Source organism: Cervus elaphus, chromosome 18, assembly GCF_910594005.1.
Source record: "Cervus elaphus chromosome 18, mCerEla1.1, whole genome shotgun sequence".
NCBI lineage: Eukaryota > Metazoa > Chordata > Mammalia > Artiodactyla > Cervidae > Cervus > Cervus elaphus.
Window position 1 is genome coordinate 57,984,458 of NC_057832.1, and position 13,273 is coordinate 57,997,730.

The 13,273-nt window shown below is 35.9% G+C and overlaps 1 protein-coding gene across 2 annotated transcripts in view; it reads right to left on the minus strand.

Annotated features, from left to right (window-relative positions):
- PNPLA8 (patatin like phospholipase domain containing 8) overlaps nucleotides 1-13,273 on the minus strand; it is a 42,821-nt gene that overhangs the window by 15,656 nt on the left and 13,892 nt on the right. For both annotated transcript variants that reach the window (XM_043872381.1, XM_043872380.1), the window contains exons 4-6: nucleotides 9,708-9,859; nucleotides 5,198-5,292; nucleotides 1,898-2,069 (exon numbers count right to left, since the gene is read on the minus strand). In XM_043872381.1, the coding sequence (XP_043728316.1) occupies nucleotides 1,898-2,069; nucleotides 5,198-5,292; nucleotides 9,708-9,859 (419 nt within the window). The remainder of the gene's footprint in view (nucleotides 1-1,897; nucleotides 2,070-5,197; nucleotides 5,293-9,707; nucleotides 9,860-13,273) is intronic.

Consider the following 13,273-nt stretch of genomic DNA (forward strand, 5'->3'; position numbering starts at 1 on the left):
GCCATCTCAGCTGAGCTGCCCACTGGCCGCCAGCAGCCATGAGTGAGTTCAAACCACAGAATCATGAGACTTAATCATGACCTAAAAAAAAAAACTTAAACTTCAGGACTAGAAAATAATACAAAGATTTGCCTGATTTTGATGTAGAAAACATTTTCTAAATATCAAAGTTCAAAATTAAAGGAAAAGATCTGACTATATGAAGATTTTAAGCTCACATTAAAAAATACTGTTAATTAAACAGCACATTTTCAACATAGCAACAAATGATTAATACATCTAAAATACAGTGCACAATGTCCCAGCAGGAAAATGAGCAAGTACTATGCTCTTGGAATCTGCACACTAAAAAGAAATTTTTTAAAAAATGTTCAAATTTATCAATAACCAATGTGATGCCAACTGGAAATACCAGTTTAAAAATCTCTAAAACTGACAAAGTTTTAAAAATTAAAATGCTTGGTGTTAAGTAATTCATGAAATGGAAACACAAATTGATGCTGGTGGCTAAGCTGGGACAACTGATTTAAATTCAGGTATACACATATATCTATCTTTAAAATGATTCTTAAAACATGTATACTCTCTGACACAAAAAATTTCACTGAAGAAGTTTATCTTAAATACATAACCAGAGATTTAAGTAGAGATGCAGGGTATCCACCAAAACTTTATTTTAGGTGCAAAAATATCTGAAATGTCCTCTTTTTTCACTAGGAAATTTGTTAGAAAATAGAACATCCATAAAATGGACTGTGAACAATCATTAAAACATGTCTCAAAAAATATCTAATGACATAGGAAACTAATCAAAATAAAATGCTAAGTGAAAATGCATATGCATTATCATCCCAATTTTATGAATGGTATGAATACAAATGCATACTCACAACCTCACACACACATACACTTATTTATCTCTGAGAAATTCTAGAAAAATGTACATCACCATGTTAATGGTGCTTTTGGTCTCTGCAGAACTATATATTTTCACTATTTTCTTTCTATATTTTCTATTTCATATTTAATAATTACTTTAGAAAAACATCAACATTGACCCAATAATTATGCTTCTTATAAACTGACCTACAGATATATTCTGAAGTGTGGGCAGAAATGTAAACTTTCCTATAACAGCACTGTTCATAATCACAAAAAAAATCAGAAACATAAATGTCCAAAATATTAGGATATAAATCTTAACACTAGGTTAAGAAAATATGGCATCACCCTGCAGAATGTAGCAGAGTCTTTTTAAAAATTTGGCAAGGGATTTTAATAAAGTTGAAAAAAGGGAAAAAGACAGAAAGTTGTAATTACAATATAACTCCTACCATATAAAATATATATGAAAATATCTATAATATAGGGAAAAAATTAGAAAATATAAGGTCTTTGGCTCTGAATAAGACTGTGGGTGATTTTAAGTTTCTACTTTACACTTATATTTTTTAGAAAGTGAGCATAATGGCTTTATAGTATTTTGAGGAAAATGTTTAAAATTATTAAATCTTTTAGAACAATATCTGTTAATGACTTGAGAAAGGCTAATAGTACTATGCCTTTTTAAATAAGGCCGGTGAGCACCTGTGGATTCTGGTACCCTGAGGGTTCCTGGAACCAACCCACTGAAGATGCGTAGGGGAAACTGTATGTGAAGGAAAAACAGGAGGCAAACATGTCCTATATACAATGTGGTCGCAACTTTTAAAAAGGTGACTGCAATTTTTACAAGCCAATCTCACACATGTGAACCCAACAAAGCAGTGAACAGAATACAATTCACCAATATATTAACAGTGGTTATTCCTAATGAATGAGGTCAACAATTGAGTATTTACATTTTTCTGCTTTGTTTAAATACAAGACATTTTTAAAAAGAATAAATACAACTTACTTCAGAATGTTTTCCCATGTTTGACTGTCATAAAATGCATGGCTCCAACTCATTTTGACTGTTCCAACAATGACATTTTGTGAAAACACATCTGATCCTAATTTTCGATAAAGTTCCTCACATTCATCCAGGGGCATATGAAACAATCCCAACATGAAGGCTAATATAGCACCTGAAAGAAAGAATCCTCAGTTTTTATCAGCATGATCATTATAGTACTTATAAGATCTTCTGAGTCACAGACCTGGTTAAAATTCTAGCTTTCATACTTTTTGACTGTATCACTTGAGACAAACCTCTTAACCTCCCAGAGCTCTAATTCTGTTCAGCTATAAAATAAGGATAATTACAATAACTAAAATTCATACATTATTGTAACACTGGAATAACACATGTAAAGGCCATTACCAGGCCTCAAAGAAGATTCAACAAATACCAACCACTGATGATAATTTTAAAATATATAAAAAGGTGCTATTATACGTTAAATAACATATTAATTAAGATACTGTGGTAGGTAATGTCCTTTCTAACCTTAATTCCTTAGTTTTAGTCACAGAATACAGTATATTTGACAACTTATCAACTCATTAAAATAATTACACCTTCAGGTTGGTCCCAGAAACTCACATAACAAAGAAATTAGGTCTCTGGGATGTCTTTTTAAACAGCTGACTTAATACCCTAGCAGCAACTGATATCACACACTGCCATCTAGTGTACCTAGCTGGCATTACCCTGAACTAAGGAGGAAAAGGGGAGAAGAATGCTTTGGGGGATGCAGAGAAGGGTGTGAGGGGCAAAGTCATTATCATAATGCATTTTAAATATTTTATGTATTTTTTAAGTCTTTTTCTAGTAAAAGAAGTCTTCAGCTTGTTTTAAAATTCATTGTATGGTATTAACTATGTAACAGAAATGGTTATTTATCAAGTTTCAGAAAACATTTACACTGGAAATAACCTGCCAAAAAAATTAAGTTGCTTTTAAGGAAAGCTACTATAAAGATAAACAGATATTTAAAAAACTGAATTTACTGCACGGGTAGAAAAAAGAACAACAGAGATGTTAACTTTAAACTAAATATGTATTTTTAACTTTACAAAAACTATATGTGCAAACAAAAGTTCTATATTAGAATATACAAAATGAAAAAATAAAGGAAGATTATGAGCACTATAAGTTAAGGTTAACATAATCAAGAAGACACAGCGGAAGAGATACACTGTGGTAAGTGCAGAAATGCACGTATCACACAAGATACTTTACTCCGTGGATGAATCTCTGATTTGAATCCCCCTTATCGAGCATCCACCTACTAACCATGGTGCCAAAGCAAGAAGTTAGCCTGTAGATACATTTAAAGGTATGAGTTGCTAGGACCATTTCAAATGTTAACAGAAATGGCCAGGATAACAGCTTCAGGAAAAAAATTCCAGGAACATTTGCCCTGGGAAAGGTCTCTTTAAGAAAAGTTTCCATAGTTAAATAATTGGGTATATAAGTATTACTTTCCTATCCTGTATTACTTTCCTATCCTTCTGGAGAAGGAAATGGCATCCCTCTCCAGTACTCTTGCCTGGAAAATCCCATGGACAGAGGAGCGCGGTAGGCTACAGTCCATGGGGTCGCAAAGAGTTGGACACGACTGGGCGACTTTGCTTTTTTTTTTCCAATCCTGAGAGTGAGTCTCAGTACATTTTTAACATACTAGAAGATTTAAGAAGTGCCTCTGTAAAGAAAACTGTTTGACTTTCTTTGTATGTGTTAGTCGTTCAGTCATGTCTGACTCTTGAGACCCCACGGACTGCAGTCCGCCAGGTTCCTCTGTCTGTGGGATTTTCCAGGCAAGAATACTGGAGTGAGTTGTCAGGCCTTCCCCCAGGGAACCTCCCCGGCCCAGGGATCGAAGCTCAGTCACCTGCATTGCTGGCCGATTCTTTACCATTTGAGCCATCAGGGAAGCCCCTTAATTTTCTTTAACCCAGGCTTTTCCAAATTTGCTATCATCTGAGGAATCACTGTTTGGTGTAACATCACAGGAATCATCAACTCCTTATGCTTCTGAAATTATCCCCACAACTGTTATTGAGTTTCCAAAATGGAGCATAAATTAACATGCCCTTTGGGAATATGTCATACTTGGTCCAGATAATACAGAGAAATCATTTGGCTTTGATGCTGGTAGTCTTTAGGACTACTATCATAATTCTGAAGAATGAGAAAAAAACAGAAAAAAAAAACTCTATGATGATGAACTAATGCAAAGTAAGGAACTCTCAGGTACAGCAGGGATCTGTGATGCTAACAGTCCTTGAGCGTTCCCCGGGCAGTAGGCAACAGCCAGGGTCCCTGAGAAGCCTCCTGGATGTACACACAGGAGAGCAGGGGTGTGGATGGGGTGGCGGTGACACACGGGTGAGACGCTGATACAGGAAACAAAAACAAAACCAACGGAAAGCAAACAAACATTCATCTGATGGTGAGTCAGTGAAAAACTAAAAGTTACTCAGAAACACCATATTCTAACTTGCCAATTTCTTCTACATAAATATGAAACTAGAATTTTAAATGTACATCAGTTAGGGATATTAGAGTAGCAAAAGTGTCCTTCTGTGAGGAAATTGCTTCTTATATCCTTTTTTATCTAGTTGTCTGAAATCAAAACTTAAAACAGATAAATGTGAGAATCCATTTAAAAGATTTCCTCACAGAGGGACACTTTCCAAAAGAAAGCAAAATCTTATCCATCCTTGATGTTCTATTGGTTCAAGTACAATTTTGAATACCCACCATTTTGTGGGCTTCCCTGGTAACTCAGACATAAAGAATTCACCTACAATCCAGGAGACCCAGGTATGATCCTGGGTCGGGAAGATCCCCTGGAGAAAGGAATGGCAACCCACTCTAGTATTCTTGCCTGGAGAATCCCATGGACAGAGGAGCCTGGCGGGCTACAGTCCATGGGGTTGCAAAGAATTGGACATGACTGAGCAATTAACACTTTTTCACCATTTTGTTACTTTCCTTAAGGCAATTAATTTACAAATTGTTCTTGTCACTGTGGCTTATTTAAAACATATTAGAAAAGTACACTAAAATCTGTTTCTGAATGTTAACTTATTTCCAATAGCATTTTTAAAAGTTCATTAAGCAAATTAAAGGACTATTCAGTATCAAAATATGAAACTAACATCCATCATTTCAGGAAATGACCATGATCTTAATCATGAGAGTTTAATGTTCTTTTTCTTAATGCACTGCTGGGATGTACCACTCCCATATAATAATAACAATTACCTGTGCTTACACCACAAATGTAATCAAAGAGTTGATGAACTGGCTTCTGAGTAAGTTCAACCAATTTTCGTAGTGTCTGAAGAGCAACCACACCTCTGTAGGAAAAATAAAAGGCAAAAATGAGAATTCCTGTTTTAAGGAAAGCTAATCTATTGGTCCCATCACTTCATGGGAAATAGATGGGGAAACAGTGTCAGACTTTTATTTTTGGGGGCTTCAAAATCACTGCAGATGGTGAGTGCAGCCATGAAATTAAAGGATGCTTACTCCTTGGAAGGAAAAGTTATGACCAACCTAGATAGCATATTTAAAAGCAGAGACATTGCTTTGCCAACAAACGTCCATCTAGTCAAGGCTATGGCTATGGTTTTTCCAGTAGTCATGTACGGATGTGAGAGTTGGGCGGTGAAGAAAGCTGAGTGCCAAAGAACTGATGCTTCTGAACTGTGGTGTTGGAGAAGACTCTTGAGAGTCCCTTGGACTGCAAGGAGATCCAACCAGTTCATCCTAAAGGAGAGTCCTGGGTGTTCATTGGAAGGACTGATGTTGAAGCTGAAATTCCAACACTTTGGCCACCTCATGCAAAGAGTTGACTCATTGGAAAAGACCCTAATGCTGGGAAGGATTGGGGGCAGGAGAAGAAGGGGACAACAGAGGACGAGATGGCTGGATGGCATCACCCACTCGATGGACATGGGTTTTGGTAGACTCTGGGAGTTGGTGATGGACAGGGAGGCCTGGCGTGCTGCGATTCAGGGGGTCGCAAAGAGTCGGACACGGCTGAGTGACTGAACTGAACTGAACTGAATCTATTGACTAAAACAATCCCTGGTTTTCTAGTTTATAGGCTAACATGAAAACTAGTAATATAAATTAGCATCAGTTAAAATTGCCAAAGGTTTCTGGATTGCTTTTGAAAATACAGTATCTAAATAATGGTATTAAAACCTGGGTTACGGCAGCACATTTTGAATTGACACTAGTATCTCTTTAAATAAGACAATGAAGATATGGCAATATAAGGTATTTTAGCAGACACTATAACTCTGAAAATTCCTTAAACTCTGTATTCACCGGTTTTGGGATGTCATGCATTCGTTTCTCCACTTACCAACATGGTTGGTAACCTGTGCCTCTACACATTTCATTTTCTGTAACTCATCAGTCATATTTTTAAGCTTTATTTATCCATTTTTTTAAAAAACTCTCAACTATCTCAAGACAAGGTTCTGCACTAAGGAGGTATTAATTTATGCTGCTGACTTTGTTCATTTCTGAATCCTCACCAAAGGCACCAAGTAGCTTCAAATGTGAAAGATGAAACAGCCTAGGAGATACAGGCCAATTTAGGGTGTGTGTAACAGGTGGACAATCCTCAATACTGGAGGACATACATATACAATTAAAAGTTTTAGCCTCAAAACAAGGTGTGGAGCAGAGAACACAGTATTAATCTGGTACCATAAAATAAAATTTAGTGTCAAATTGTGCTTTGATATTGCAAGCACAAAGTCACTAGAAAATACTGTATTATTAAAGTAGAAAATGAAAGATTATTATTAATTGTAGAAATAATGTAAATTCGAAGACAGCTGATAAGATGGTTTATGAGAGACACTGCAGATTTAATGTGCCTTTAATGTGAGACATGAAGAATTAAAGATCATGCCGGATAAAATATATTTAACAGTGTGCCCTCTGTTATCTTATGAAAAGGAAAATAAAACATGCACACACACATGCACATATATATATATTCATACAGAAAAAATATTTGAAGAAATAAATCAAAATAGTAAAAATAATCTTGGATACATGAGATATGACTGTTATGTTTGGCTTGTTTCTCTTTATATTTTTTTCTCCTCCTAAGTTTTACTTCTATAAGCCAGAAGAAAACTGTTTTTAAAATGCAGTATTCATAAAGTAATTCTGGACAAATTTTAAAATCAGTATTATTTCTAGGTCAATTCTATGTTTAATGCTGTACCAGGCTCTGTTTTGTAAAAGAAATACAGGGCATGGGTTCCTTTTCCCATGAGCCTTCTTATCTTACTCGTTCTATACAAATTTCCCACCCTAGCTGCTTTCTCATAGTCCCCTAAACCAGGGTTTCCCAACAGCAACATCATTGACATTTTGGGCAAGATATTCCTTTGCTGTAGGAACTATTCCAGGCATTGCAGGATATTTAGCACCAATTGTTCTCCTCTCACTAAATTAAAGCAGGGATCCCCCAGTTGTAATAAGGAAAAAATGTCTCCAGACACTGACAAATATTCTCCAGGGGGCAAAATCATCTCCAGTGGAGATAATCACTGACCTCAACCCACCCTCATCCTAACCAATCTCTGGATTTTCCCAAATGTCTTCACTTCAATTTCTTCCCTGTATTGACTAATAAAACGAAATCAAATACTCTTTCGTCACAAACCTCTTTTCACTCTATAGATCCCTCACTCTAAACAGACATTTGAATGCTCTTTAAGGTTCTTATTTCAGATCTCAACTCAAATGTTATTTCTTCAAAGACTCACAATCATGATCACTCTTTAAAAACAGCACTGTTATGCTCTATCCCTTCACTTTGCCTTATTTTTCTTCATAGCACACATTATACATTTCTGTTTTTCTAGTTGTTCTCTCTTAAGGGAAGAGTAGAGATAGCAGGGAAGTAGAACACAAGCTAGAAATTTTAGGGGGAAAAGATTTATAAAACCAAGCCAAAGTGTCTAGCCAACAAATAATAAGGAACTACACAATTAGCAAGCATGGATGGATTGCCAGTAGTAAGAAAGGAGTCTGATGGTGAAACTGGTGAATTTTACCAATTGGTGAAAGGAGATGGTAAAATCTCCTTCTGAGCTAAGAATGCATTAAATATCTCCTGTGTACACCAGAACCGGCATCTACAAGATGTAGGGAGTCGAAGTTACCGACATAGGCTCCTTTTCTAACAATCACTTTATTACTAGTTGACTAATACATATAGGTAAGATACACACAATAAAAGAAAGGTAACATTATACAACACTGCCAAAACTGTAAGAGAATCATGGTTGATAAACTGTCCTCAACTACCAAAAATGTCTGAGAAGATCAAACTAAAACATAAAGACTAGGTCACATTAAAATAAAAGGAAATTCAGGTATATATTAAAAGAAGTTCTTAGAATTAAAAGTTCTTAGATTGATAAATCAGTAAATCAAGAAAAATAATTTTATGTTTCACTTTAGAATTTGATTTTTTAATGACATAATTATACTGAATCAGTTTAAAAAATTCTTACAATTGAACTGATCTATAGGTATGCTTTTTTTTCAATTGATGTATAACTGCATACGACATTGTACCAGTTTCACATGTGCAATGCAATGATTCAACATTTGTATGCACTGCAAAATGACCACCCCATCTGTCACCATATAAAGTATAAATTTTTTTCCTTATGATGAGAACATTTAAGATTTACTTTTTAAAGCAACTTTCAAATTTGCGAATACAATATTATTAACTACAGTTCCTATGCTGCACACTATATCCCCATGACTTACCTATTTCATAATTGGAAATGTGTACCTTTCACTTCTCTTCACTCATTTCACCCACCCTCCAACCTGCCTTCCATATGGCAACCACCGAGCTCTTCTCTGAGTCTTTGAGTTTTCTCTTGCTTTGTTTTCGTTTCTTTTTTTTTTTTTCCATTTATTTTTATTAGTTGGAGGCTAATTACTTTACAATATTGTAGTGGTTTTTGTCATACATTGACATGAATCAGCCATGGATTTACATGTAGTTTTCCTTTCTTATATGTCATATATAAGTAAAATCAAACAGTATTTGTCTTTCCCTGTCTGACTTATTTCACTTAGCAAAATAACCTCAAGTTCTACCTATGCTGTCACAAATGACATTTCATTCATTTTTATGGCTAAGCAGTATTCCTGTGTGTGTGTATATACATATCCTTCATATATTCTTTACACATTCATCCATCAATGGACACAGATTGTTTCTACATCTTGGCTACCGTAAATAATGTTGTAACAAACAAAGGTACAGATATCTTTTCTAATAATTAGTGTTTTCATTTTCTTCTGATAAATACTCAGAAAGTGAAATTGTTGGATAATATGGTAGTTTTATTTTTTTAATTTAGGATCTATAGTTTTAAAAAGATCATTTTTCTAATACACTAATGGACAGAAAAAACAGTCTTATAGTCACCAAGGGGATGAGGGTTGGGGAGAGATGGAGTTGGAGTCTGGGGTTAGCAGATATAAGCTATTATATACAGAATGGATACACAACAAAGTCCTACTGACCAGCACAGAGAACTCTTTTCAATATTCTATGATAAACCATAATGGAAAAGAATATATTAAAAAAAGAATGTATGTATGTTATAACTGCATATCACTTTTGTTATACAGCAAAAATTAAAACAACATTGCAAATCAACTAACTTCGGTAAAAAGAATTTTTAAAAAATCACTTTTCTAGCTTTACCTGGTTCCTCCACCATCAATTGCGAGAATTCGGATTCCTCTTCCTTTCACTGGATCCACATAGCCAATTAAGGCCAAAATTTCTCTAACTGCAGCCTGTAGAGTTTCATCCTTAATTTGTCTCAGTCGTAGTAAGTAAGGAATAATTTTTTCCTATATTGAAAGTAAAGACATTTTGCTGCTTTTGTCACAAGAGTGAAAATATATCATTGTTTTTAATCAACACATGTAGATCATCTCATGTAATCAGAATGCCAGTGTTTATTACTTTCTCAGTAATCTTAAATGATAGACTAGCTTTTCACATATTACTGTCAACTAATATCTAGAATGTATCTGTCCTAATACCCAGGCCAAAAATTAACTTCAATCCAAATATTTTTTAAAAGGTTCAGTGCTTAAAAATTAGAGAAAATGCCATTTGCTTATTAACACAAATTTACAAAGTGCTGTCACAACAAAAGGTTAATATAATATAGTTCATACAATATTTTGTCCAAATCCTAAAGAGGATGAAATTGCTTCATAGTAATTATTGGAAATTAAACTTGTTATTAACAGAAAAAAATAAACTATCTCATGTATACTGCATATGGAATACAAGGGTAGCTCATTGTGAAATATGAACAAGCGTTAATAAATAAAACTAAGGTAGAAGGCAAAGGGTGACCATTACAAACAAGTAATTAGTTTAAACAAACCTGAGACCTCAAGATTCTAAGCATTCAACTTCATATTGTTGATCAAAGGCAGGAGACTAAATAAATCCTAGGGGTTCTATGTTGAGTTTACCTGAGCTTCTCTAGCTACTATACAGAAGCATCTCATCTTGTCAGCACCCCAAGTTTAAGAGAACAATTGAGTCACAGCTATACTTGTGCTTTGCCGTTGTTCAGTCATGTCCAATCCTTTATGACCCCCTGGACTGCAGCAGGCCAGACTTCCCTGTCGTTCAGTAAATCAAGTGACCTCACAAGGCTGCAATCATTCTGTCTACTATGATAAATCAGATTTGAAAGGGGGATAACTGCTGGGAAGTATAACTTTTCTTCCCTTGAGGCACTTGCTGATTTGGGGAAGAAAAAAAGGATTGAAAAGCTGGGCTTGGTTCCCACAGCGGGCCATGAATGGAGGCCAGAGAAATCAGCTGAGCATTTAGAATCTCAAGGGTCTGGAGCCACAATACTGAAGCCTTGACGGGCCTCAATCACATGACTGGTTTCACCTCAAGACATTTGCTAGATTCTTTATGTGGAATGACAAGTTCAAAAGCTAGAATGAAAAACTCTGAATGTGAGAATGGGATTTTCTGTAGTTTTGAGATTTTAGTGGTCAAGAGGGTGGTGGTGGTAGACAGCACGCCAGGTTCTCAACTAAAAGTCCTAGAAGAACATACCCTAAAAATTGGGTAAACTAGAGGTGTCAGCCAATTGTAAGCCAGCCATGACGCAGCTCTGACCCTAACTTAACTGAAGCTATCAGTGCCTCACTCTGTATATCAAGTAAAGGAACAAACAGACTATCTCTGGAAAAAGAAATCATCTGATATGGTCTAGAGCCTATGCAATATTTAAAATTTACAACATCTAGCATCCAGGAAAATTATAAGGTATGTGAATCTGGTACCAAATGACCAAACACCAAAAGGTGATCTTGATGGTATTATAATAGAATAAAAATAACAAAAATAAAATTACTATCCCCAAACATATGTGTATATGTGTGTGTGTGTCCCGTCCGACTCAGTCCCGTCTGACTTTTTGCAATCCTATGGACTGTAGTCCACCAGGCTCCTCTGTCCGTGGAATTCTCCAGACAAGAATACTGGAATGGGTTGCCATTTCCTCCTCCAGGGCATCTTCCTTACCCAGGGATCAAACCCAAATCTCTCACATATCTAGGAATTAAATTTTCAAAAAATCTAACAAAAGATATATAAGACACCTACATTGAAAAGTTTTTAAATATTAAGTGCCCTGGTCTGAATATTTGTGTCTTCTCAAAATTTCATATGTTGAAATCTTAACTCTCCCAAAATGACAGTACTAGGAAGTGAAGCCTTTGGGATGTGCTTGGTCATGAGGATGGAGCCTTTATGAATCAGATTAGTGCCCTTATGAAAGAGGCTCCAGAGAGAGCCCTTGGAGACTCCACCAGGTGAGGACACAGTGAGAAAGCACCCGCTGTGAACCAGGAAGAGGGCCATCTTCAAGAGCAATCATGTTGGCACCTTGATTTTGGACTTCCAGCTTTCAGAACTCTGAGAAATAACTGTCTGCTGTTTCTAAGCTACCCAGTTGGTGGCATTTGTTATAACACAGCAACCTGAATAGACTAAGACGTTGAGGGAAAATAAAAACAGTCCAAATAAATGGAAGAAGACATGATTTTCAAGGCTTGGAAGACACTACTGTAAAGACTTAATTCACCACAATTACTCCATAAATTTAATGTAATCTCAGTATGATTTTCTTATTTTTAAATTTTTTTGATAGTATCAAATTCCCCAAGAAAAAAAAATGAAGAAATAAAAGGTTGTATGAGGAGGACTTACATATAGCTGAGGAAAGAAGAGAAGTGAAAGACAAAAGAGAAAAGGAAAGATAAACCCATCTGAATGCAGAGTTCCAAAGAATAGCAAGGGGAGACAAGAAAGTCTTCCTAAGTGACCAATGCAAAGAAATAGAGGAAAACAATAGAATGAGAAAGACTAGTGATCTCTTCAAGAAAATTAGAGATACCAAGGGAACATTTCGTGCAAAGATGGACATAAAAAAGGACAGAAATGGTACAGACCGAACAGAAGCAGAAGATATTAAGAGGAGGTGGCAAGAGTACACAGAAGAACTATACAAAAGAGATCTTAATGACCTGGATAACAATGATGGCGTGATCACTCACCTAGAGCCAGACATCCTGGACTGTGAAGTCAAATGCGCCTCGGGAAACATTACTACAAAGTTAGCGGAGGTGATGCAACTCCAGCTGAGCTATTTCAAATCGTAAAAGATGACGCTGTGAAAGTGCTGCACCCAATATGCCAGCAAATTTGGAAAACTCAACAGTGGCCACAGGACTGTGAAAGGTCAGTTTTCATTCCAATCCCAAAGGACAATGCCAACGATGTTCAAACTACTGCACAACTGCACTCATTTCACATGCTAGTAAGATTATGCTCAAAATCCTCCAAGCTAGGCTTCAACAGTATGTGAACCAAGAACTTCTAGATGTTCAAGCTGGATTTAGAAAAGGCAAAGGAACCAGAGATCAAATTGCCAACATCCATTGGATCATAGAAAAAGCAAGAGAATTCCAGAATAACACCTACTTCTACTTCATTGACTATACTAAAGACTTTGACTGTGTGAATCACAACGAAGTATGGAAAATTCTGAAAGTGATGGGAATACCAGACCACCTTACCTGCCTCCTGAGAAACCTGTATGCAGGTCAAGAAGCAACAATGAGAACCAAACATGGGACAACAGACTGGTTCCAAATTGGGAAAGGAATGTGTCAAGGCTGTATATTGTCATTCTGTTTATTTAACTTATATACAGAGTATAT